The sequence below is a fragment of the Leuresthes tenuis genome, unplaced genomic scaffold (assembly GCF_036924035.1).
Source record: "Leuresthes tenuis unplaced genomic scaffold, fLeuTen1.0.hap1 SCAF_16, whole genome shotgun sequence".
NCBI classification, from domain to species: Eukaryota; Metazoa; Chordata; class Actinopteri; order Atheriniformes; family Atherinopsidae; genus Leuresthes; species Leuresthes tenuis.
Genome location: NW_027325370.1, coordinates 29977114 through 30000446, shown reverse-complemented (window position 1 = coordinate 30000446; position 23333 = coordinate 29977114). Strand labels below are relative to the sequence as shown.

Sequence of the window (23333 nt, the reverse complement as noted above, 5' to 3'; positions counted from 1 at the left end):
AATAAATGTTTGTGATATGGTTGAAGAGCTCATATATATTTTTATGTGTAAGACTGAAAAATGTTAGAATGACCTTACAGGCATCCAGGAATATAGCACTGTGGAAAGTCATATGTGGTGTCTCTTTTTTCTTTTTCTGCAAATGTTATCTTGGATAAGTTGAATTACCTCCAGATTTTGAATTTCGCTTAGGCTTGCTTAAGGTCAATTATTCTTCGTGACATTCTCACAAGTGCACTATCATCACCCTGACTTCTATTTTGCAGGAAAAATCATGCGACGGGTGCTTAGAAAAATCGCCTGCAATGAGAAAGACCTAGGTGACATCTCAACGTTAGCCGACTCGTCTGTCGTCGATCAGCTTTTCCAGGAACGATGTTCTGCATCCATGTGATGGCTTTCTGGATCCTGACTAAGAAGCTCTAATTCCTGCTGGGTGACAGTGGTCACAAACCCAAATGGGGTCAAGGAAGAAGAGAAAGAGAAGCAGAAATTCCATAAACACGGTCTTGTCCAGCACAAAGCCTTTAGCTCCCATTGAGGATAGCTAGTATTTTAAATGACCCCACAGTTGTTGTAGGAAAGCTCAGCGGGTGGAAAAACACTGTCTGGTTACAGGCAAATATTTTCCAGTCCTATTGCATTTGTAATACCTGATTTTTAACAGCCACATTATCTTTGCATTAATATGAATATCATAGTGTCGGCCTATAAATGGTCTCCATAGATTGACAGAGTTGCTGCTGTGAAAACAAGAGAGGGTGTTTTGGGTTAAGAGCATCCTGCAGTTCAGCTGTGTGAAAAAGTTAATAGTGTATAGACAAAAAAGTTCATAATTAAGGTAACATTTCCCCTGGGTTTTCTATCCGTGTGTGTATCCAACAAGTACCAGCTCAAGTAAAGAAAATGATTATATTGTTGGACCAGTGTCAGTCCAACAGTGTTCCTGTGGTTCAGATTTCAGTTTCCACACTTCCAAACCAAAGTGAAGTGTTACCTCATACTACCCCATTGTAAAATTCATGCCACAATACTGTTATATGTGACGCGAAATCTGAGAATGCTTAATTTCTATTGTATTTTCTTTAAATAGGTGCAGTCTTTTTTCGGGGGGGGGGGTTTAATTGGACTGCATTTTTATGTACAATTTGTTCGGCATTTCTGTTTGTCTGCATGCTTGTTGTGTACATTTTGTTCTGTTTATAGCTGTGCAAAAGTTATCAGACTCATGTCTGACAGGAATTGGGGAATGTGTTGTGGCTGTTGTAGTTTAGACACTTATAGCTCAACTCTGCTCAGGTGTTGATGTTGTAGAAAAAAAACTCAATCAAAAAAGCTGTGTGATCTTTCAATATTAAATCAGACGATTCTAAATCATCTCTGACTGAAGTGTGATTGATTTTTTTTATTTTCAAAAAAAGGTACAGTTATTTTGAAGTAGTTGTAATTCTGTATGGAGTGTGATTTGGGGGGAAATTAAAATCCGGTTTTGGAGCTGACAGAAGCAACATGATGTGACAGATTTTTTTAAAATGTACTACCCTGTATGCTATCCACAGGAAGTGGAGTGAAGGTGCTGGGGAGGTTATGTTTTTATTATTATTTTTGTTAATTCTAGTATCCTTTGGTCTGCACCAAGTAAACACTTTGCAGATATTACTGGATGCATTTTTATCATAGCAATATTTCAATATTAACCTGATTAAGAACTTCCACTGAATAAGGCATTGTCATGTAACAGCATTTTTTTTTTATTTATGTTAATTATATTCAGAGCATGCAATGATCAAATGAAGCATGTAAGGTCTCTTTTAAACAAGAGGAACCCTCCAGCAGAACCAGATTCGCAAAGGGCAGCTACCTGCATCGAGTGGTGTGGGTTGAGAGGACGGAACATCCTTACTGGTTTTTGTAGAACAAGTTGATGAAGAAGCTATGGTGTTTTTTAAGAGCACAGCAGAAAAAGTCAAAACAAATCAGGTTCTACAGATGCTTCTAAAGCCATTGTACTTGCTGATTTATCAGGAACAATGGTAGGAATTATTCATTTTCTCTCATTTTTATTTGTGAAGAAACTCTTGAAGTCATTACTGTAATTAATTCAGTTTTTCAGTTCAGTTTATATAGCGCCAAATCACAACAAATGTCATCTCAAGGCACTTTACTGATACTGTCCAATTAAAACCAATTCATTGTAGTAATAACCATAATCCAGCCAAATCCAATATGTTAAATTCAAAATTACTCCAATTAATTCATATAGAGCCAATTCAAGAACAATATCCTAGCTAAGGAAACCAACAGATTGCACCGAAACTTCTCTTCAGTCCAATCTCCCATCCTGAGCATGCCTGAGGCGACTGTGGAAAGGAACGACTCCCTTTTAACAGGAAGAAACCTCTGGCAGAACCAGGAAGGATGGCCATCCGCCTCGATCAGATGGTGAGGAGCAGTGATGGCTGGCATTAGGGGAGTGACTCTGGGACGCCAGTGATCACTGTCTAGCCTCCTGGAGGTGTCGTGGGCCCAGCTAGATGAAACACTGATGAAAGGAGGTTCCCACCCGATGACCCCAATGACATGTTGGTCAGCACTGCTAACTGGTCTATGTAGGGATTAATCACTGATTATTCATTGGGATTATTAATTTTCTTTTGTAACACAATCTTCTTGTGTTTACTTTTGACGTCATATTTTCTGATAGATAGGTGGTTTGTTATTGTAAACAAAGAATTTTCCTTGTAGTCATGGAGTTCCACAGGGTTCTGTGCTTGGACCGATACTTTCCACGTATACATGATTCCATTAGGTAATGTCATTAGACAAGATGGCATAAATCTCCATTGCTATGCTGATGATACTCAGCTGTACTTATATCTGAAAACAGAAGAAACCAATCAGTTGGTTAGACTACAAATATGTCTTAAAGACATAAAGACCTGAATGACTGAATTTTCTGCTGCTCAATTCAGACAAACCGAAGTTGTGGTCACATATAAAACAGGTTTCTAGGACTGCCTTCTTTCACCATTGTAATACTGCCAAAATATTAAGTCTCAGAGTGATGCATTTGTTACTTCAAAACTGGACTGTATTTCTTTATTATTGGGCTGCCCCAAATATTCTCTGAAAGGCCTCCAGTTGATCTGAAATGCTGCAGCCAGATTTCTGATTAGAACTAGTAGGTGAGATCATATTTCTTCAATTTTAGCTTCTCTTCATTAGCTCCTTCAGAATAGAATTTAAGATTCTTCTCCTCATATATAAAGCTCTTAATGACCGAGCTCCATCATATCTTAAAGATCTCATAGTGCAACATTTTCCTAACAGAGCACTTCACTCTCAGATTGCAGGTTTCCTTGTTGTTCCCAGAGTTTCTAAAAGTAGAATGCGAGGCAGAGCCTTCAGTTATCAGGCCCCTGTCTTGTGGAACCAGCTGTGAGTATGCATCCAGGAAGCAGACACCCTTTCTACCTCAATTGGTTTCTATAGCTAGGCAACTTTCTTTTAATTGGTTTGTGGAATTGAATTGGATTTAATTGGATTATGATTATATTACAATAAATTCAATTGAATTTTTGAGATAACATTTGTTGTGATTTGGTCTCTGTAACACTTAACTTTGTGACCATCCATTTTTCTCTTTCACTAGAATTTCTAGCATGACCACAATATACCTGAGGATCACAAAAGCCTTTTTAACTGATATTATTGAAGATGTATCACTATGGGGAAATTCCAATGTGGAAAAACATATTTTATTATCTGTTAAACCCATTTTTAAATTGCAATTTCGGCAGAGCCCACAGAGTGAGATAATAGAGACAGAATTGATCAACTTTTAACAAAACGTTTACTCTAAAAAACAGGAAATGCGCATGGGGGCAAAACAAGGATCACATGACAGCTGGATCATTTCCACCTGGCTCTACTCTCAAATCACCTGCAACCCAACGCTGTCTCCTGCACAAATCAGTCTCCAAATCACTGACTCATGATGATAAAGTCTGTGCATCCTCCCTTACCAACGCCCTCATAAGTACAGTAAATGCAAGCGTCACAGTAACTGGGCAACCGTACTACACGTATATCTCTCGTCGCTGGCTGTGGTTTAACTCGGTGTTTCGTCACACCCTGCACGAGAATACTAGTTACCATAATATGGCAGCACTCCAATTTAGCAGCAGCAACTTTGATCAATTAAATAAAACAGCTAACTATTTGACCTTAATCTGTTAGAAAAATATTATATATACAGTAAGAAAAGAGGGGAAAAAAGATGTGTAATATTTTATTGGAGTCACAGCAGCAACACAACATAGCAATGGAATGCATTGAATGGGATTATCAAACCATAATGCTTAATGATAAAACATTAAGGGTTCCATATTTGTTTAACAGCAATCTCTTATTTATTTACTCAACTGCAAACTGTAAAGACATACCTTACTCACAAATTACAGCAATTTCAACAATAAATAGCATGAATGCGATTATCAATCCAAAGGAATGTCCGATGTATTCACTCAAACATAAATGATCACACAACCACACATATAATTACAGCAATTTCAACAATAAATAGCATTTCATATTTTATTTAACATAAGTTAGAATCCTCCCTGTATCCCGTTCATGTGTTAAATGTTGGTAAATTGCAGCTTGACTGGACTGGCCTTTGACTGTTTGAGCCTTTAACTGTGTATATTAGAATTCTTTTCTAAACTAATATGCCCTTTTGACCAATTGGTCTGAAGGTGTTTCCAGAGTTGTTAATTGATGTTCCGAAATTACGGACTACAAGAGAGAACAAACTCGGATCACCTGATAATTAAACTGATATAAACTGACACATTTATGCAGTTCTAGATACATTTTGACAACACGACTAATAAATAAATAACACCAAACTACATTTCAAAAGGGGGGCATAATATGAGGGATTGTTTGTGAAATACTTCAGTTAAGGGATCGTTTCATGGACAGCAAGGAAGACAGATGAAAGGTGAAATCAGGAGAGAGCCAGCAAGTGTTTTACTCTGTCTGTGGTACAGAGATGGTAGGGCCTTTGGGATCATCAAAACGGTCCATTGTATGAAGTTGCATGATCATGTGCAGGCCATATGTGAGCACTAGCACCAGAAGAAGACTCGTCATCAGACCCATCCAGATTCCAGGGGAGAAGAAGCTTGCACAGTCACTGGCATAGGAGAATTCACCGTCGGTTACATTAAAGCCCTGGATCTGCACAGCGATCAGAAAAAGTACATCTTTGAAAAATGATTCAATGATTGCTCTCCAAATTAGCTCTTAAAAAAAAAAACTTGAAGTTGTTAAGAGATTGTAAACACAGTTAATCCACACATAAAATTAAAAAAAAAAAAAAATATATATATATATATATATATATATATATATATATATATATATATATATATATATATATATATATATAAATACAGGAAAGACTAGCTATTATATCATATTTTGCATAAACCTGTAAAAGTTTTCTGGAATAAAATTACTTTTATGTAGATCTGACAGAATATAAAAGGACATGAGAGTGACATTTCATTAAATTAAATTCTCTCTATGATTTAAAAGCTGCCAGTATTTTTACAAGTATAAGTTTTACACTTTCATCAGCATAACAATGTGAAATTGTTGTAAGAAATATTTAGAGGCCCAGGTAATTGCTGAGCAACTACGATAATACTGTGGCTTATATGAAATACTATGCTTACCTGAAAGTCTTCAAAAGAGAGCCTCCACTGATTGGCTGGGTCTTTGAGTGAGCTTGGGATCAGCAGTGGCCAACGGAAGCTGCTGACAGAATCACAGTGGTACGAATACTCAGCAGGAGCAAAAATATGTCTGCTGCCATTAAATGTTGCTTTGGTCCCATCGTATTCCAGCTCCACAGCATCGAGAGTAAACCAGCGACGTGCAGAAACCTTGTAGTAACGCTGGCTAATAGCAAAGCTGGAAACATAAACACAAACATCCATTCATGTCCGTTGGCATTATTGTGTAGACATGCACACAAAGGTACGCTGCACATACTTACATCAGTTTGAAGCTACGGTGGCCAAGAACATTCTCATAATTAAGAACCAACCTGTGAAGAACCAAACATGAAATTAGAGAACGAAAAAAACAATTTACAGTGTTGTGCAGAACTTTTGAGAAACCTTTATATTTTACTACCAAGTAACCAGACTTTTTTTTGCTTAAGAGTTTTGAGAAATAGCTCTCCAGGCTTTCAATCTTTCAAAGTTTTCATTGGAACAATGTTGCTTCTTCACTCAGCTTCAGTCACACCTGATCATTTTCAGAGGAACACAGTTTTTATTTTAAGGCAATAAAAACTGACCTGTGGATCAAGAATCGATTTTACTGTTACTGGCAGCCATTTTTTTTAGAATAATTTCATTAAAAATTCAGTCTTGAAATTGAAAAAATAATAAAAGCAACAATATAATTTCTCTTTGGGATGAATATGCATTTATACAACAACTCATATACAAATATTTGGGAGGACTTGGGACAAGTGGAGGACAAAAGAAGTAGCGTTAGTAGTGGGAAATTGTCTCCATGGATGGCTGTGAAGAAAAAGTAGTTCCCAGAGTTTCTGAAAGTAGAATGTGAAGCAGAGCCTTCAGTTATCAGGCCCCTCTCTGTGGAACCAGCTGCCAGTTTGGGTTCAGGAAGCAGACACCGTCTCTACCTTTAAGATTAGGCTTAAAACTTTCCTTTCTCATAAAGTTTATAGTTAGGGATGGCTCAGGGGACCCTGAAACATCCCATAGTTAAGCTGCTATAGGCCCAGAGACCTCCCATGATGCACCTCTCCTCCCTCTGCTCTCTTTACTCTCCATGTACGTATGACATCATTGCTGTCATTAACTTGTGTTTCTCTCTCTGCAGGTATCCCTGGCCTGGTGTTATGGTGCTTGTTGTTTCCTGTCCTCTCAAACCCCAGCTGGTCGAGGCAGACGGCCCCTCCTCCTGAGTCTGGTTCTGACAGAGGTTTCTTCCTTTTAAAAGGTAGCTTTTTCTTTCCATCGTCGCCACATGCACAATCAGGATGGGGGGTTGAAGAGAAGTTTCGGTGCAATTTCTTGGTTTTCGTAGCTCGGCAACATTTTTTTTTTATCAATTTGGAATTCAATAAATTGAAATTGATTGGATTAAGATTGAAATTAATCAATTGATGTTATGACAACATGCTGTTCCATGCAAAGCGTTAGCATTTATCATGAAATTGTTTGGTGAAAAAAACACTATAAAAAGACCTTAACCACTACAGATGCAGAAGAGCCCTACACTCCCTTCAATGCTCAGGTTCTAAAACCACCACAATAGGTTCCTAAGCAGAGTGATACATAAAGTCAGCTGCAACCAGGCAAGAAAACAAAAAAAAAAACACACTGAAATAACTGCTCTATCAACATTGACATGATTTTCTGTCTCATATTCATCAAATTAACATCAAAGTTGAAATTTTCTGTAATTTAATTTAGCAAGCGATTAATCAATGAAGTGAAAGAAAAGAAAATCAGTTCATCATTCTGAACTGACGCTTATCATTGAAGTTACAGCACAAATGATTGGTTTTATAAAGTATCTGCTTTGTCAGATTTCCATAAAAGTTTGCATCATAAGCCTACCACTTCACTTCAAATGTGCAAAATATCTGTTATTGTTAAACAATAAAGGGGGAAAAGTCAATATTGTGTACAGAGACACTGCAACAATTCAGTAGCAAATTTCTAACCAAATTCAGGGGTGATGTTTGTCATTGCAGGGCCTGGGACGTTGGTCCTAAATGAAGAAATGATGGAGCAATTACAGGCATATTCTTGAGGAAATCCTGTTGTAGTTTCAGGTCAGTTACTCCTGCACGCAGCATTTTCTGGGGTAATGTTTTTTTTTTTTTAAATGTCATTGCTCATTTATTATCCAAAAAAAAAACATTAAAAAAAACAAAAAACATTTTAAAATTAATTCTTCAGAAACATCTTTGTTAATAGTACATGTGAGAGTTTTATACTACCTTCCTTTGCTTCTATCACAACTGGAGCCGTGGAGTTTTGGGCTAATGCCTTCACCAAAGGTAGATGGAGTCAAGTCGTAATCTTCCCAGCGACCACTTCTAAGGATGCTCACTGACAGGCTTTTTGCCCAGAGTAGGATAGTGTTCTTGCCCTCCTGTAAAAGGAAGAGAAAAAAATAAGTATAAGCAGAGATGAGTGGAGTGGTAACATCATAAAAGTTTGAAAGAATTTTCCTTTTCTTTCCAATGAAAGACAAAAAAAATAAAAAATGTGTTGAAGCATTTTTCTATACTTTATGAATGATCTTATTTTCCTATCTTTAGCTTTCTTGGGGCTTTTGTTGCTTCTTTTAGGCTACTGGTTACCAACCAGCAGGTCCACCTTATGTTAAAAAAAAGAAAAACGCCTGTCGTGGCACCAAACTCGCCCAGGCACACGGGAGTGCATGCACCGAAAGGATAAACGCCAAAGCTTTTCAGAACAATCACTCCACTTCTTCCCCCAAAATGGTTGGGGGCTGGAGCCCATCTCCCAGCTGTCTATAGGCGACAGTCAGGGTACACCCTGGACAGCTCGCCAATACATCACAAAGCCACACAGAGACAAACAACTAGGGCAGCAGCTATTGAATATTTTGGAAATCGAGTATTCTATCGAATATTCCATAGATTAATCAGATAAAACATACTTTTGCTTAATTAAAGCCCAATTATAAATATACAATAGAAAACAAATAACAATCACTTCATAATAACAACCAATTTGTTTCCTTTTTAAGAAAAACTGACATTTATTTATTATACATATCATGCAAAGTAGCAAACCGTTTCAGTCACAATTTCAAACGTAACATTTCCTGAGACACAAAATTAAATAAAAGTATATAAAAAATGACTTCCCACTTATTTTTTCCTCAGTATCAAAAATAAAGTAGAAAAATAGAGATTCTTAAACACTGCCTTTAAATTCAGAATCCGAACAATATGTTTCATGAATTCTATGGGGTTGTTAAATGCGTAGTAGAATTATCATAGAGTACTAACAGCATTGAGTTTAAACTGTTTTGCAAGACTTGTCAGGCAGTCTCTGGCAGGTTGCTGAATGGGAGGATAACCAGAAAGTACGGTTTTTGCCTCTTTGGGCAGTCTTGCCAAAGCATGCTAACAAAGTTTGGAGTGGACAAATGGCTGCAGAACAAGCTGGTGCTGCACAGACCGGTGCACAACGACATGCACGATAGCACCAAATTACTTAATCTGCAATGGAAACTGTTGTGGCAATTCCATCCATCCATTTTCTATACCGTCAATCCGTCGGTCGGGTAGCGGGTGGGCTGGAGCCTGTCCCAGCAGTCATCGGACGAAAGGCGGGGGTTGTGGCAATTCCATTCAACGTTTTTCAACTCTGTACTCCAGTGTATTGCATAATGTTTGATTGAGGATTACCTACACTTGTTGGTATCATTGTAGAGAGTGACTCAAAAATGTGTTGTTTTCATTTGAAATTTTAATTTAATTTTATGTCAGGTGTTTGTACAGAGAATCAAGAATTATTATAACTAGAAAAAAACTGTTCCTGTGAAACAGCAGTGAGAATGCTGATGAAGTTGAATTGGGAAAGCTGACAATGCTAAAAAAGTGGAAAATCTTTCAATTGCTGAAAATCCAGTTGCTGAAGTCTTGGTTGAAGGAATTTTAAGTTGAAATAACAATAGTGGAATGATTTAAACCTAGTGGAAGTACAGAAAATTTGATGAAAGGGCTGAAAAAAGTTTTTTTCATGTTTTTTAAACCGTTATATTTCAATATTGGCTTAATATGCTTTCCAGCATTCTCACAATTAAGACAAGTCCATAAATCCCATGTCTACGCAGCACACAGCTGTCCGTTATGCCTCATCTTCACACACTTTTTGCAATCCAGTAAATATGTTTTTTTTTGTATATGTGTGCAAATCTAATTTTGGAAACCTTTGGAGTGAACACCTTGTGCACCCCCTGTGATCTTTGCAGCCCTCCTCATTGGGGCGAGGACCCCAAGTCAGGAGTCATCACTAAACAACAGTATAACAAAAATGACACCTTAAACTCCACTGGATCATAGATCCCAGCCCTCTCCTTGATCCTGCGCCGCTTCTCCCTTTCGCTCTCTTTGTCTCTGTATCCACCTCTGGCCTGCAACAGAGAGCGTCCACCGCCCATGGCTGCTCCAATGGACAGGGATGTTACCTCCTAGTACAGAATTAGAGGAAAATAGAATTATAGGACAGTTAGTTGGACTGTATAACATTGTAACACTTAACAGTGTCATAATTAACACTCATGGCATATAACATCCATATATGAATTGTGACCACTCACCAATGGTAACATTAACAAGTTACTCACCCTTGAGGGCTGCAGGCCTGTATAAATAGCTGTGTATGGAACAGACTGAGTCTTCATTATACTCAGCACCTGACCAATTACCTCATCTGAAAATCAGCAAAGGGAAAATTGACTGTATTTGTATAGCACTTTTCTAGTCTAGTTGACCACTCAAGAGGGTCATTCAACATTCATCCACTCACACACAGACTCATACAACACAGTGATACTGGCTACACAATGTTTTGTTGATTATATTCACACATTAACGGACCCACTGGAAGTAACGTGGGGTTCAGTATCTTTCCCAGGGACACTTTGACACTCCAGGGAAGCCTGGGATCAAACCATCTTACAATTAAGCTACAGAGCTTGAGCGGCTCAAGAGGAGCTTGAGCTTTTCTTGAGCTGCCCTCAGTATGATTTTGGCATTACATTAAAAAGCAAACTGTTGCTAGATAAAAAAATTTTAAAAAAGAATTTCCAGAATGGTGATAACTTCAAGACAATACTTACTAAACAAAACAGAAAGTGGAGAAATAAACGCAAAGCAGACATGATTCATATGCTACAGACTTCAAAGCCACAGAAAATTTAGACAAGTTGTATGGAGACTCACCATTTCCACTAAGAATTTCCTTTGCAGACACCAGATCAGCCCTGCAAGAGAAGTCAGATGAGAAAAAAAAAAAGAGACTTCAAATGATCTATCTTGGGAAGCAAGGCGTCACAGAATTTAATCGCACATGGAGCATATAAGCAGGGATTTTTTTGCTCCATAAAAACCAGCTGATTTCTCTGCTACAATGATGCAGAAGTAAAATGAAAACTTCTAACCTAATTTTAGGATGTATTTTCTTTTCAATTTAAAAAATTAGAACTATAACATTTCTGAAGATGTTTTGATGGGTGCCAATGCAGCTATTGCCTGCCGACACCGTTTTGTTTTTACAAATCTACTTCATTATCTCTTTGCAAGACAGTAACAGATAGCCATACAGTGGCTTGCAAAAGTATTCATACACCTTGAACTTTAGTGAATAGTCACATGATAATACAAATTGCATGGTTGCCAAGAGACAGGAGGCCAACTTACCCACTGGCTCATTACAGAGGGGAAAAAAATGCAAGTCATTTGAAAAATAAAATCATTGTTAGGACATCAGGAGTCTTTCCTACAAAATCAGACACAGGTAGATACTGATTATCTAAATTGAGTCTATATTTTTTGGACAAAACCAGAAAATGTGCTGATGATTGTGCAGATTTAATTTATTTTAGTAATAACTGGCGATCTCCAAACTGTGTGTTTGGTGTACATACCCAATACTGTAGGGCATCCTGAACACTAGTAAGGCAGGTGAGGAAGCGTTAAGTCTCAGTTGGCTCAGGGTCTCTGGGTCCATGTATAGGGGGGAAGTTTGCAATTGGTTCTGCAACTGACCAATCACTGCATTGGAAGCAGGCCAAGACACAGCAGGTAACACCAAACGGGACATTGATGACTTAAGAGCTCCCTGTGCACAGTTTAAAACAAACAAACAGAAATTAGTGACACACAGCTGGGTTAGGTGATATGAGACAAGAAACTAGCACAACTTGAGGCTTTAAAATTCTGGACATAATAACTTTGTTGTACTTCCCTTAATTTCATTGTATGTCTTTCGCAATGACAGTAAAGCTTTCTATTCTATACTCATTAAAGCTGCAAGCAGCGATGCAGGCCCTCGCACCAAGGCGGCGCATCAGCCAATGATGCAACCGAGGGCCCCGGCCACCGTGACACCGAGGCTTTCAGGCCCCAACTCGTTGGGCATGGTGCTTGAAGGATGAAGAGATTGCTTCATCCGATCAGACATTAGATGAGAATGTGAACACGAGTCAATGCTGACATTCAAACACGATCTGGTTGGCACTGTTAGCAATGATGCAAAATAAGAGTTGTGTAGGATAGCGCCCTTCTGAGTAGCATCAAATTTCTGTGGCATAATGAGAGACCGTCATTAAACAGGAAGAATCCTAAACCATTAGCATATCTGTGAGGCAAACAGGTTAATCACCATTTCATTGAAGGTAGGTATTTTTGGATGAAATCCTGCTCAACACAGCCGAGACATTCAGTCTGTCCTGTCCCATATAAAATACGCTAAAGGCATGATTTTGGCGTTTCTCCTTTTGTGTTATTTAAATATCTTTAAATACCTGCCTCTTCCTCTACACATACTAGCATAAATAGTGGCTCACTTTACATCCCATCATTGGCCAAAATCTCTGGCCTTTGGGCTGAACAAATTTCACCAAACAGAGCAGCAAATGAAGGGGCGTGCCTGTCACTTAATTGGCAAAACAAAGATATATGTAAACTTGTGCTACTGTATTTGCGCTGTGAAAAACTTCATTTAAAAGGTCATTTAAAAGGATTCTGAGTTTTTGCCATAACTTTTTTTGCTCTCTCTACTATATATTGATTTCCCCAGTTTTGAATATATTCTTTTTAAAGTAAGTAAGGCCTTAATCGTGGTAGCCCATTCATAGCAGCCATACAAGATGATTGATTACATGTTTTATGAGCCAGCTATTTGTACTTCTTTAAGCAAAGTTATTTAAATTTATAAGCAGGTAAAGCAATGGCAATGACAGAGTATTGGCTTGTATATCTGTTCAAGAGTTCACCGTTATCCAAGGAGAGAGGTTTGGTACAAATTGGACTTGGTACATATGAGGAATAACTACTTCCTGTTTAACAAAGAATTCAGGTTTAAAGTGAGAAGATCATGGGGATGAAAGAATGTTAACTTGTTTATATGATCAGGAGCTGTCATCCGTGATGACAGTTCGATCAGTGAGGGCTGATTCAGACAGGACTTTGTATATGTGAAGAATGTCCACTTCCTCTCTCATGACAAAATGTCAAAATTCGCCATGGGTACATTTTGTCTAAATTTTCAATTTTAATAAGGTACCATCATGAAAGGCTCACCTCTTTTCTAACTCGTTTTAAGTGTGAGGGATAAATCATTGAGGAGTTGTAAGCTAATAAAGATGACACTTGTCTTACCTCAACATTGGGAAAAGCTGTGTCCTGCTTGTTTCCAAAAGCTCCTCCATACATGGTGAAATCCTCTATACTCATCTGAACAAAACACATACAAGAGAAAATTATATTTACAGAACAATATCCATCTATTTTCTACACTTGCTTAATACAACTCGGGGTCAAGCCTATCCCAGCTGTCATTGGGCAATATATATATATAGATATAAGACATATTTTGCAGGTATATAGCATATATTTGTATATATTTTTGTGTACATTATTTTTTTACTAGAGCTATGAGACAAACTTTAATTGATAATTTTTTTTATTATTTGATATTACTGTCACAGAAAACTCAAGGAGCAACCAGTTTATTTGCTTTGTAAGTCCATATGTTCTATTTTGCAACATAGAGGTGAAAATTTAAATATTTTTTTTTTGTCCAATTCACTGAAAAAAAAAAAGATTGACAGATTAAAAGAGTCAATATTGCAACAGGTTTGATAGTGTGGTTTTCCCACCTCTGTTGCTACTGCTCCCTCCACTTCCACCACTCCAGCTGCTACCTCCTCTGTCCCAGCTGCATGTCCACCTCTACAGTAGTTCTCACCATCAGACCTCCTCTGTCCAGCTGCATGTCCACCTCTACAGTAGTTCTCACCATCAGACCTCCTCTGTCCCAGCCGCATGTCCACCTCTACAGTAGCTCTCACCATCAGACCTCCTCTGTCCCAGCTGCATGTCCACCTCTACAGTAGTTCTCACCATCAGACCTCCTCTGTCCAGCTGCATGTCCACCTCTACAGTAGTTCTCACCATCAGACCTCCTCTGTCCCAGCTGCATGTCCACCTCTACAGTAGCTCTCACCATCAGACCTCCTCTGCCCAGCTGCATGTCCACCTCTACAGTAGTTCTCACCATCAGACCTCCTCTGTCCCAGCTGCATGTCCACCTCTACAGTAGCTCTCACCATCAGACCTCCTCTGTCCAGCTGCATGTCCACCTCTACAGTAGTTCTCACCATCAGACCTCCTCTGCCCAGCTGCATGTCCACCTCTACAGTAGCTCTCACCATCAGACCTCCTCTGTCCAGCTGCATGTCCACCTCTACAGTAGTTCTCACCATCAGACCTCCTCTGTCCAGCTGCATGTCCACCTCTACAGTAGTTCTCACCATCAGACCTCCTCTGCCCAGCTGCATGTCCACCTCTACAGTAGCTCTCACCATCAGACCTCCTCTGTCCCAGCTGCATGTCCACCTCTACAGTAGCTCTCACCATCAGACCTCCTCTGCCCAGCTGCATGTCCACCTCTACAGTAGCTCTCACCATCAGACCTCCTCTGCCCAGCTGCATGTCCACCTCTACAGTAGCTCTCACCATCAGACCTCCTCTGTCCAGCTGCATGTCCACCTCTACAGTAGTTCTCACCATCAGACCTCCTCTGCCCAGCTGCATGTCCACCTCTACAGTAGCTCTCACCATCAGACCTCCTCTGCCCAGCTGCATGTCCACCTCTACAGTAGTTCTCACCATCAGACCTCCTCTGTCCAGCTGCATGTCCACCTCTACAGTAGCTCTCACCATCAGACCTCCTCTGCCCAGCTGCATGTCCACCTCTACAGTAGTTCTCACCATCAGACCTCCTCTGTCCAGCTGCATGTCCACCTCTACAGTAGCTCTCACCATCAGACCTCCTCTGTCCAGCTGCATGTCCACCTCTACAGTAGTTCTCACCATCAGACCTCCTCTGCCCAGCTGCATGTCCACCTCTACAGTAGTTCTCACCATCAGACCTCCTCTGCCCAGCTGCATGTCCACCTCTACAGTAGCTCTCACCATCAGACCTCCTCTGTCCAGCTGCATGTCCACCTCTACAGTAGTTCTCACCATCAGACCTCCTCTGCCCAGCTGCATGTCCACCTCTACAGTAGTTCTCACCATCAGACCTCCTCTGCCCAGCTGCATGTCCACCTCTACAGTAGTTCTCACCATCAGACCTCCTCTGCCCAGCTGCATGTCCACCTCTACAGTAGTTCTCACCATCAGACCTCCTCTGCCCAGCTGCATGTCCACCTCTACAGTAGCTCTCACCATCAGACCTCCTCTGTCCAGCTGCATGTCCACCTCTACAGTAGTTCTCACCATCAGACCTCCTCTGCCCAGCTGCATGTCCACCTCTACAGTAGTTCTCACCATCAGACCTCCTCTGCCCAGCTGCATGTCCACCTCTACAGTAGCTCTCACCATCAGACCTCCTCTGCCCAGCTGCATGTCCACCTCTACAGTAGTTCTCACCATCAGACCTCCTCTGCCCAGCTGCATGTCCACCTCTACAGTAGCTCTCACCATCAGACCTCCTCAGCCCAGCTGCATGTCCACCTCTACAGTAGTTCTCACCATCAGACCTCCTCTACCCAGCTGCATGTCCACCTCTACAGTAGCTCTCACCATCAGACCTCCTCAGCCCAGCTGCATGTCCACCTCTACAGTAGTTCTCACCATCAGACCTCCTCTGCCCAGCTGCATGTCCACCTCTACAGTAGTTCTCACCATCAGACCTCCTCTGTCCCAGCTGCATGTCCACCTCTACTGTAGTTCTCACCATCAGACCTCCTCTGCCCAGCTGCATGTCCACCTCTACAGTAGTTCTCACCATCAGACCTCCTCTGTCCAGCTGCATGTCCACCTCTACAGTAGTTCTCACCATCAGACCTCCTCAGCCCAGCTGCATGTCCACCTCTACAGTAGTTCTCACCATCAGACCTCCTCTGCCCAGCTGCATGTCCACCTCTACAGTAGTTCTCACCATCAGACCTCCTCTGTCCAGCTGCATGTCCACCTCTACAGTAGTTCTCACCATCAGACCTCCTCTGCCCAGCTGCATGTCCACCTCTACAGTAGCTCTCACCATCAGACCTCCTCTGCCCAGCTGCATGTCCACCTCTACAGTAGTTCTCACCATCAGACCTCCTCTGTCCAGCTGCATGTCCACCTCTACAGTAGTTCTCACCATCAGACCTCCTCTGCCCAGCTGCATGTCCACCTCTACAGTAGTTCTCACCATCAGACCTCCTCTACCCAGCTGCATGTCCACCTCTACAGTAGCTCTCACCATCAGACCTCCTCTGCCCAGCTGCATGTCCACCTCTACAGTAGCTCTCACCATCAGACCTCCTCTGCCCAGCTGCATGTCCACCTCTACAGTAGCTCTCACCATCAGACCTCCTCTGTCCAGCTGCATGTCCACCTCTACAGTAGTTCTCACCATCAGACCTCCTCTGCCCAGCTGCATGTCCACCTCTACAGTAGTTCTCACCATCAGACCTCCTCTGCCCAGCTGCATGTCCACCTCTACAGTAGTTCTCACCATCAGACCTCCTCTGTCCAGCTGCATGTCCACCTCTACAGTAGTTCTCACCATCAGACCTCCTCTGCCCAGCTGCATGTCCACCTCTACAGTAGTTCTCACCATCAGACCTCCTCTACCCAGCTGCATGTCCACCTCTACAGTAGCTCTCACCATCAGACCTCCTCTGCCCAGCTGCATGTCCACCTCTACAGTAGCTCTCACCATCAGACCTCCTCTGCCCAGCTGCATGTCCACCTCTACAGTAGCTCTCACCATCAGACCTCCTCTGTCCAGCTGCATGTCCACCTCTACAGTAGTTCTCACCATCAGACCTCCTCTGCCCAGCTGCATGTCCACCTCTACAGTAGTTCTCACCATCAGACCTCCTCTGCCCAGCTGCATGTCCACCTCTACAGTAGTTCTCACCATCAGACCTCCTCTGCCCAGCTGCATGTCCACCTCTACAGTAGCTCTCACCATCAGACCTCCTCTGTCCAGCTGCATGTCCACCTCTACAGTAGTTCTCACCATCAGACCTCCTCTGTCCCAGCTGCATGTCCACCTCTACAGTAGTTCTCACCATCAGACCTCCTCTGCCCAGCTGCATGTCCACCTCTACAGTAGTTCTCACCATCAGACCTCCTCTGTCCAGCTGCATGTCCACCTCTACAGTAGTTCTCACCATCAGACCTCCTCTGCCCAGCTGCATGTCCACCTCTACAGTAGTTCTCACCATCAGACCTCCTCTGTCCAGCTGCATGTCCACCTCTACAGTAGTTCTCACCATCAGACCTCCTCTGCCCAGCTGCATGTCCACCTCTACAGTAGTTCTCACCATCAGACCTCCTCTGTCCAGCTGCATGTCCACCTCTACAGTAGTTCTCACCATCAGACCTCCTCAGCCCAGCTGCATGTCCACCTCTACAGTAGCTCTCACCATCAGACCTCCTCTGCCCAGCTGCATGTCCACCTCTACAGTAGTTCTCACCATCAGACCTCCTCTGTCCAGCTGCATGTCCACCTCTACAGTAGTTCTCACCATCAGACCTCCTCTGCCCAGCTGCATGTCCACCTCTACAGTAGCTCTCACCATCAGACCTCCTCTGCCCAGCTGCATGTCCACCTCTACAGTAGTTCTCACCATCAGACCTCCTCTGCCCAGCTGCATGTCCACCTCTACAGTAGCTCTCACCATCAGACCTCCTCTGTCCAGCTGCATGTCCACCTCTACAGTAGTTCTCACCATCAGACCTCCTCTGTCCCAGCTGCATGTCCACCTCTACAACTGCTCCTTCGAAAATATAATCTCAAAGTAACTAAACCCCCACCCCCATCTCTGCAACTGACACCAACATCACTTCTGCCGCCATCCCTCCACGACAACTTCATTTTTTTTTTTTTCAAGGGGCCCAAAGCAAAATGCCAGAGTTGTGGTTGTGGTTGTTTTTTGGTTACTAGTGACTTTAGACACCCAAACATATTAAATCACATTAATCTTTTTATAAATATAATCACCCCCAAGACAAATATGTTGATTGCAGTATTTTTTTTTGTGAAGTTTCTTTTCCTCTTTTTTTTTTTCTTAATTAAGCAAACATTAAAAGCTCATTGGGCCTCATGCAAGAACCACTCATACGAACAGATTTGTTCCTAAATCGTGCGTATGAATGATTTAAAAGAACTTGCGCATTCACCAATTTTTCCAATTTTCAGTTTTATTTCAGGTACAAACAGAATTTATGAGTGATCCAGACTTGTCGTAGGAGTCCCGTAAAATAGTCCACTGTTATTCGAATCAAGTTTACTTGACTAATGGATTGTATTTTTAACTACTTTGAAGATATCAAAATAATTATATACATTATACCCCATAGTTATGCTGACATTATTCTTTTTGACCAAAATTATGCACTTATTATGCAATTATTAACAAGATTTTGTTAGAAAGCATCAAGAAGAATCATCATGAGAAAGTGGGTATGACTAGTCATATCAACTGTCCCTAACTGATGGGATTAACATTATCTAAAAAACCTGCAAAATGGACAGAAAGCTTTCGTTATTAGACCTGCAAGATGATGCATTTTTGAAAGCTATGCAAAAGCTGGATCTATATTCCACCTATCCATTTAAGAAAAACAAATAAAACCTTTAATCAGCTGGTTCAAAGTGTTTGTGTTGCATACCTTGTCCTGAAGGAACAGCACTACATTTTGTGGACCGACATCCAGAGCTTTCTCCAAGTAGGAAATTAGCTGCTGCTGCCCAATGATGTGACCTGCAGTAGGAGGCGACTGCGGCAGTTGAGTGATCCTGGTGCAGAGTTAAAGCAAAGGTGAATATAGTATTCACATAATATACAGGGCGATGAGGTTAGAAAATTGTTTACCTTTTTATATTCCAAAGATAAGTAATGACAAAGTTCAAGGCATTAAAAATGCAATAATTTCCACAACACAAACAACTACTCTGCAGCCAGCTAGACACCTAGAGCTGACACATTTCACACCTGTCAATGACAAAACAATAGAAGAGATCATCTGCAGTCTGAGTTCATCGACATGCTGCCTTGATGAGTTGCCCACTAGATTTCTAAAGTCTGTGTTGAGCAGTTTGTTACCACAACTCGTTCATCTAGTTAACATCTCACTCCAGACTAGAACATTTCCAAAGGCTTTAAAAACTGCTGTCATTAAGCCTCTTCTAAAGAAGAGAAATCTTGATGCCACAGTATTGAACAACTACCGGCCCATGCCAAACCTGCCATTCTTAGGTAAAGTCCTAGAAAAAGTTGTATACCAACAGCTTTCTGACTTTCTCCTGCCTAACAATGCTTCTGATACTTTCCAATCAGGCTTTAGGCCCCACCACAGCACTGAGACAGCTCTGATCAAGGTGATGAATGATATCCGCCTGAACACAGACGCAGGCAAAGTCTCAGTCTTCGTTCTGCTGGACCTGAGTGCTGCCTTTGACACAGCTGACCATGCAATCTTATTACAGAGGTTAGAAGACTGGGTGGGAATCTCTGGTAGTGCTTTAAACTGGTTCAACTCCTATCTCGAGGACAGGAAATATTTTGTTGAAATTGGTAACTGTGTCTCAGACCAAATGGCTATGACCTGTGGGGTTCCCCAGGGGTCCATACTGGTCTATTCGTGAATTGATGACCCTGATCAGAAATTCCACAAACGGCTTGCCTGGTCCCAAGAGTTTCAAGGTAAAGAAGCAGCATCTTCACTGGACAGTGAAGGTGGCCTCTTTGCAAACCATTGCCCCAAACTACAGTGCGTTGATTGAGTTCAAACTAAAAAGGTGATGCAGGGGGTAAAGCCAGTGGACTGCTTGTGCACCTGCAGAAATTTGGGACTTTTTTTTTCTTTGAAACTCATGCTTAACTTCTTCTCTTGCATGGAAACAGTCAGTGTTGCACTCCGAAAGCGTCAGCTACTCATACAGAGAGCGAGGGAAATGATCGACACACAGGCTGAACCACATTGCAATACTGTCAATGAAAGCTATTTACACCGATTGGCTGTTTTTCGTTGCAGGTTGCACAGGTTGCACACAGCAGTATGTTCCCGTTTGACATTTCTCCCAAAACAAACAACAGCTTTCACCTATCAACGGAAAGCGTTCACTCTGATTGGCTGTTTTTTTTTTTGTAGCGACTGAGTGCACAAGAAGGTGAGCAGACAAGACGAAAGAATGCAAACTGTAACAGGTTGCACAGAGAGGTGTACTCATTTGTAATTTCTCCAAAAACAAGCAACAGAGCTCACTTTGATTGGCTGTTTTAATTGTTCAAAAAAATTGTTAATTTCTGCCAGATGTCTCCATAGTAATCTTTCTGCATTACTGTTTTTGTGAGATTAAAGTTTTGTATTTTTTATGTAATATTATTTTATGTCAGGTTTTATGTATATGTATACTGGCACATAAAACAGTTAAGATAATTGTCACTATATAACATTTCCTCGAAAGCTCAATAAGTTACAGCGAAGTCAGGAAGCCATGGTGCACCGGAGAGCCCTGACTCCCTTGGGAAATTGATCATTTTGTAAAAGTACCATGAAAAAAGTTAGACAATAAGAAGCTGTAACATTTAAAGTACAAGATTCTGAGTTTCATAAACTTTAATTTTCATTAAGTGTGTATTCAAATGGACTCCCCTGTCCACATCTTTGCAGATGCATTAGGAAAGTGCAGCAGATCTACCTGAGCTGCTTCATATGACAATTGTAAAATCCTATTTTGTAAAACATCTTTTGCATTTAAAATTTGCGGCAAACGTATTAAAAGCTATTAAATTTAGGTTAAAACAGCAAAAAACTTGTACTTGTGTTAATTTTAAATATTATGTTCTGACTTTTTAAACTTTGGAGTTTCTTATTTTTTAATTTTCTTTAGGGGGTTGAAACTTTTAATTTATCTCAGGATAAGTGTTGGAAATTAGCATCTACTATAAGCATTTTTACGCTTGTATTGCAAAGCTGTTTTCAACTTATCAATTCAAATAGATGAATAATATGAACAAATAAATAGATAATTAAATAAACAGCGTGCTCCTAATTTTTGTGGTGGTGCACCCGGAAAAAAAGAAGGTTAGGTGCATAAAGTTTGTATGGAGCCCCCGCAATACAGAGTATAGGACGAGCAGCTGGCAGCAGCAAACATGCTAATGTTAGGGCTACAGTAGCTGTCCACTCTAATACTAATAATCTAAAAAGACACCTCAATGGATAACACACCAAGACTCAAAAGATGAAGACGTAGTTAAAAGGAAAGGTCAGAGGAATTTAGTGGTGTAGGGACTGTAAGTGACTATTTAAAGCACAATAGTGTGCACTGCAAACTGTGTCAAAAGCATGTAATACTACTATTTTTTTTACGATCTGAAGCAGCGTAATCCTTTGCAGCACGCATAATGCAAGAGCTCAGTTAAAGTCCCAAGCAGATGCTAGGAAATATGGTCAAAATGGTTGATTAGCCAGCATTTGACCATTATAGTATTTGATCATTATTACCTACTCCATGTCAGATTACCCTAAAGCCAAGTTAAGATTGAAAGAGTTTCAGCATTGTTGGATCAACACATTGTTCACACTACATGACATGTTTTTCTTCTGTTCGAGGGCTTTTAAAGTCATGACGCATTTACAACGTGGGGACTGGATAGCACCTTTCATGTGGGAGACCCGGGTTCAAATCCCCTGCATGAAAGGTACTATCTCCAGTAGGGGTCCTTGGGCAAGACCCCCTTACCCTTACCCCACCTACCTGTAAGTCGCTTAAAGCGTCTGCTAAATGCCTAAACATAAACATTACACCACATGGCTGATTTGCAGCAGGTGCTTTCACACAATAAGATTTTTCAACCACCCCCTACATGCCTGGAAAATTAAACGTTTCTCCACACATCTACAAGCCCCAGTGGTAGCCATGTATTACCACTAATAAAATTCTGAAATGATTATGAATACCAACCTCTTGAGGTACTACTGTGATGGCTCTTTTACTGTGGTTCATTTAAATTATTCTTGCTGTATGGAGCATGGGTGTGCACCAAAAAAAAGTGGACTGTGACCTTCTTAACAGGTGGGTCTCGATCCACCTCCAAAGATCACTGGTGCAGTTCAACTACAATATCAATGCACAGATGGAAAACAAATCTGTTTGTCCACCAATGCATAATTGCTTGGATACAGTGGACTGTAGGGTAAGGCATCATTTTTACATGAATGTTCAAGAGTGGTGTCATGGTGTTATGCAACATTATTCCTTTAAGATAACATTTCGTTAAATGACACTTTAGAAGGTACTTAGCATTCCTCAGGATTACATTAAATTATCTTCATTGAATGCACTCTCATCCCTGCTCTTACAATCTAACGTTCATTAGGCGTTCATTAGCACTTGAAATTTTCATGTTATTTTTGCTAAATTAATGACCTTTTATTCAAACCACTCACATCGCAACTCTCACAATCGAACCTGCTTGTTTAAATGAAAAACTGAGCCCAGTTAACATCTGAGAGACATTTACTCATCGAGCTAACCATTAGCCGGTCATCCAAACCCTGAACATCATCAATGAAGAGAAAGAAAACATAAAATATCAGCATTACTCACCCATCGCTTGTCCACATAAGGAGTGGCACCTGGTCATCGCAGTTCCCTGTGTTTAGTATATTTAATAAACCCACAAAAAAGGAAACAGACGCGGAGACGCGAAAGAGGTTTAATTTCCCCGACGACGCCATCTTTACAGTCTGTGACAGCAGGGAACATCTATGACGTCGCCAGATATCGTGTCACTGAAAGAAGCTCCTCTATTCTGCAGCGGCAAGCTTTTCATTTCAAAATCCCATTCAAAGCTACTCAGCCTAAGAATATATCTCGCTCCACATACTTTGGGGGAGAAAAATAATGAGTATGTAATGGCCTCTATGTAAAAACCAACTATTCCATCTATCACCTCTAATTTACCAGTGTTTACATCACAGCGACGGTCTATTCAAG

The 23333-nt window shown here is 41.0% G+C and overlaps 2 protein-coding genes across 3 annotated transcripts in view; one reads left to right on the top strand and one right to left on the bottom strand.

Moving 5' to 3' along the window:
• Nucleotides 1–1309, top strand: part of acss2 (acyl-CoA synthetase short chain family member 2) — a 48564-nt gene extending 47255 nt beyond the window's left edge. The window contains exon 20 of the mRNA XM_072366762.1: nucleotides 267–1309. Coding sequence (XP_072222863.1) covers nucleotides 267–394 — 128 coding nt within the window. The 3' untranslated portion in view covers nucleotides 395–1309. The remainder of the gene's footprint in view (nucleotides 1–266) is intronic.
• A 2970-nt stretch (nucleotides 1310–4279) lies between these two features.
• Nucleotides 4280–23107, bottom strand: LOC140271516 (V-type proton ATPase subunit S1-like). Of its 2 annotated transcripts, none has more exons than XM_072366764.1 (11): nucleotides 22944–23107; nucleotides 18998–19124; nucleotides 13481–13555; nucleotides 11746–11939; nucleotides 11042–11082; nucleotides 10444–10529; nucleotides 10121–10287; nucleotides 8057–8197; nucleotides 6068–6118; nucleotides 5745–5982; nucleotides 4280–5244 (listed from the first exon to the last, which is right to left on the bottom strand). In XM_072366764.1, the coding sequence occupies exons 1-11, from the start codon at nucleotides 23072–23074 to the stop codon at nucleotides 5035–5037; spliced, it is 1461 nt and encodes a 486-aa protein (XP_072222865.1). In that variant the 5' UTR covers nucleotides 23075–23107; the 3' UTR covers nucleotides 4280–5034. The 2 variants fall into 2 exon arrangements, with proteins under 2 accessions (XP_072222865.1, XP_072222866.1); XM_072366765.1 differs by having other exon boundaries at nucleotides 8057–8211; nucleotides 10138–10287.
• Between the last annotated feature and the right edge of the window lie 226 nt (nucleotides 23108–23333).

What these genes read in the sequence shown, in the direction of transcription:
- LOC140271516 (XM_072366764.1), bottom strand. Translation starts at nt 23,074, where the DNA reads ATGGCGTCGTCGGGGAAATTAAACCTCTTTCGCGTCTCCGCGTCTGTT. An exon ending in CTTATGTGGACAAGCGATGG is followed by an intron (nt 19,125 to 22,943) that starts GTGAGTAATGCT and finishes ACTCTGCACCAG; the next exon opens with GATCACTCAACTGCCGCAGT. An exon ending in TCTCTTTTGAAGACTTTCAG is followed by an intron (nt 5,245 to 5,744) that starts GTAAGCATAGTA and finishes ATCGCTGTGCAG; the next exon opens with ATCCAGGGCTTTAATGTAAC.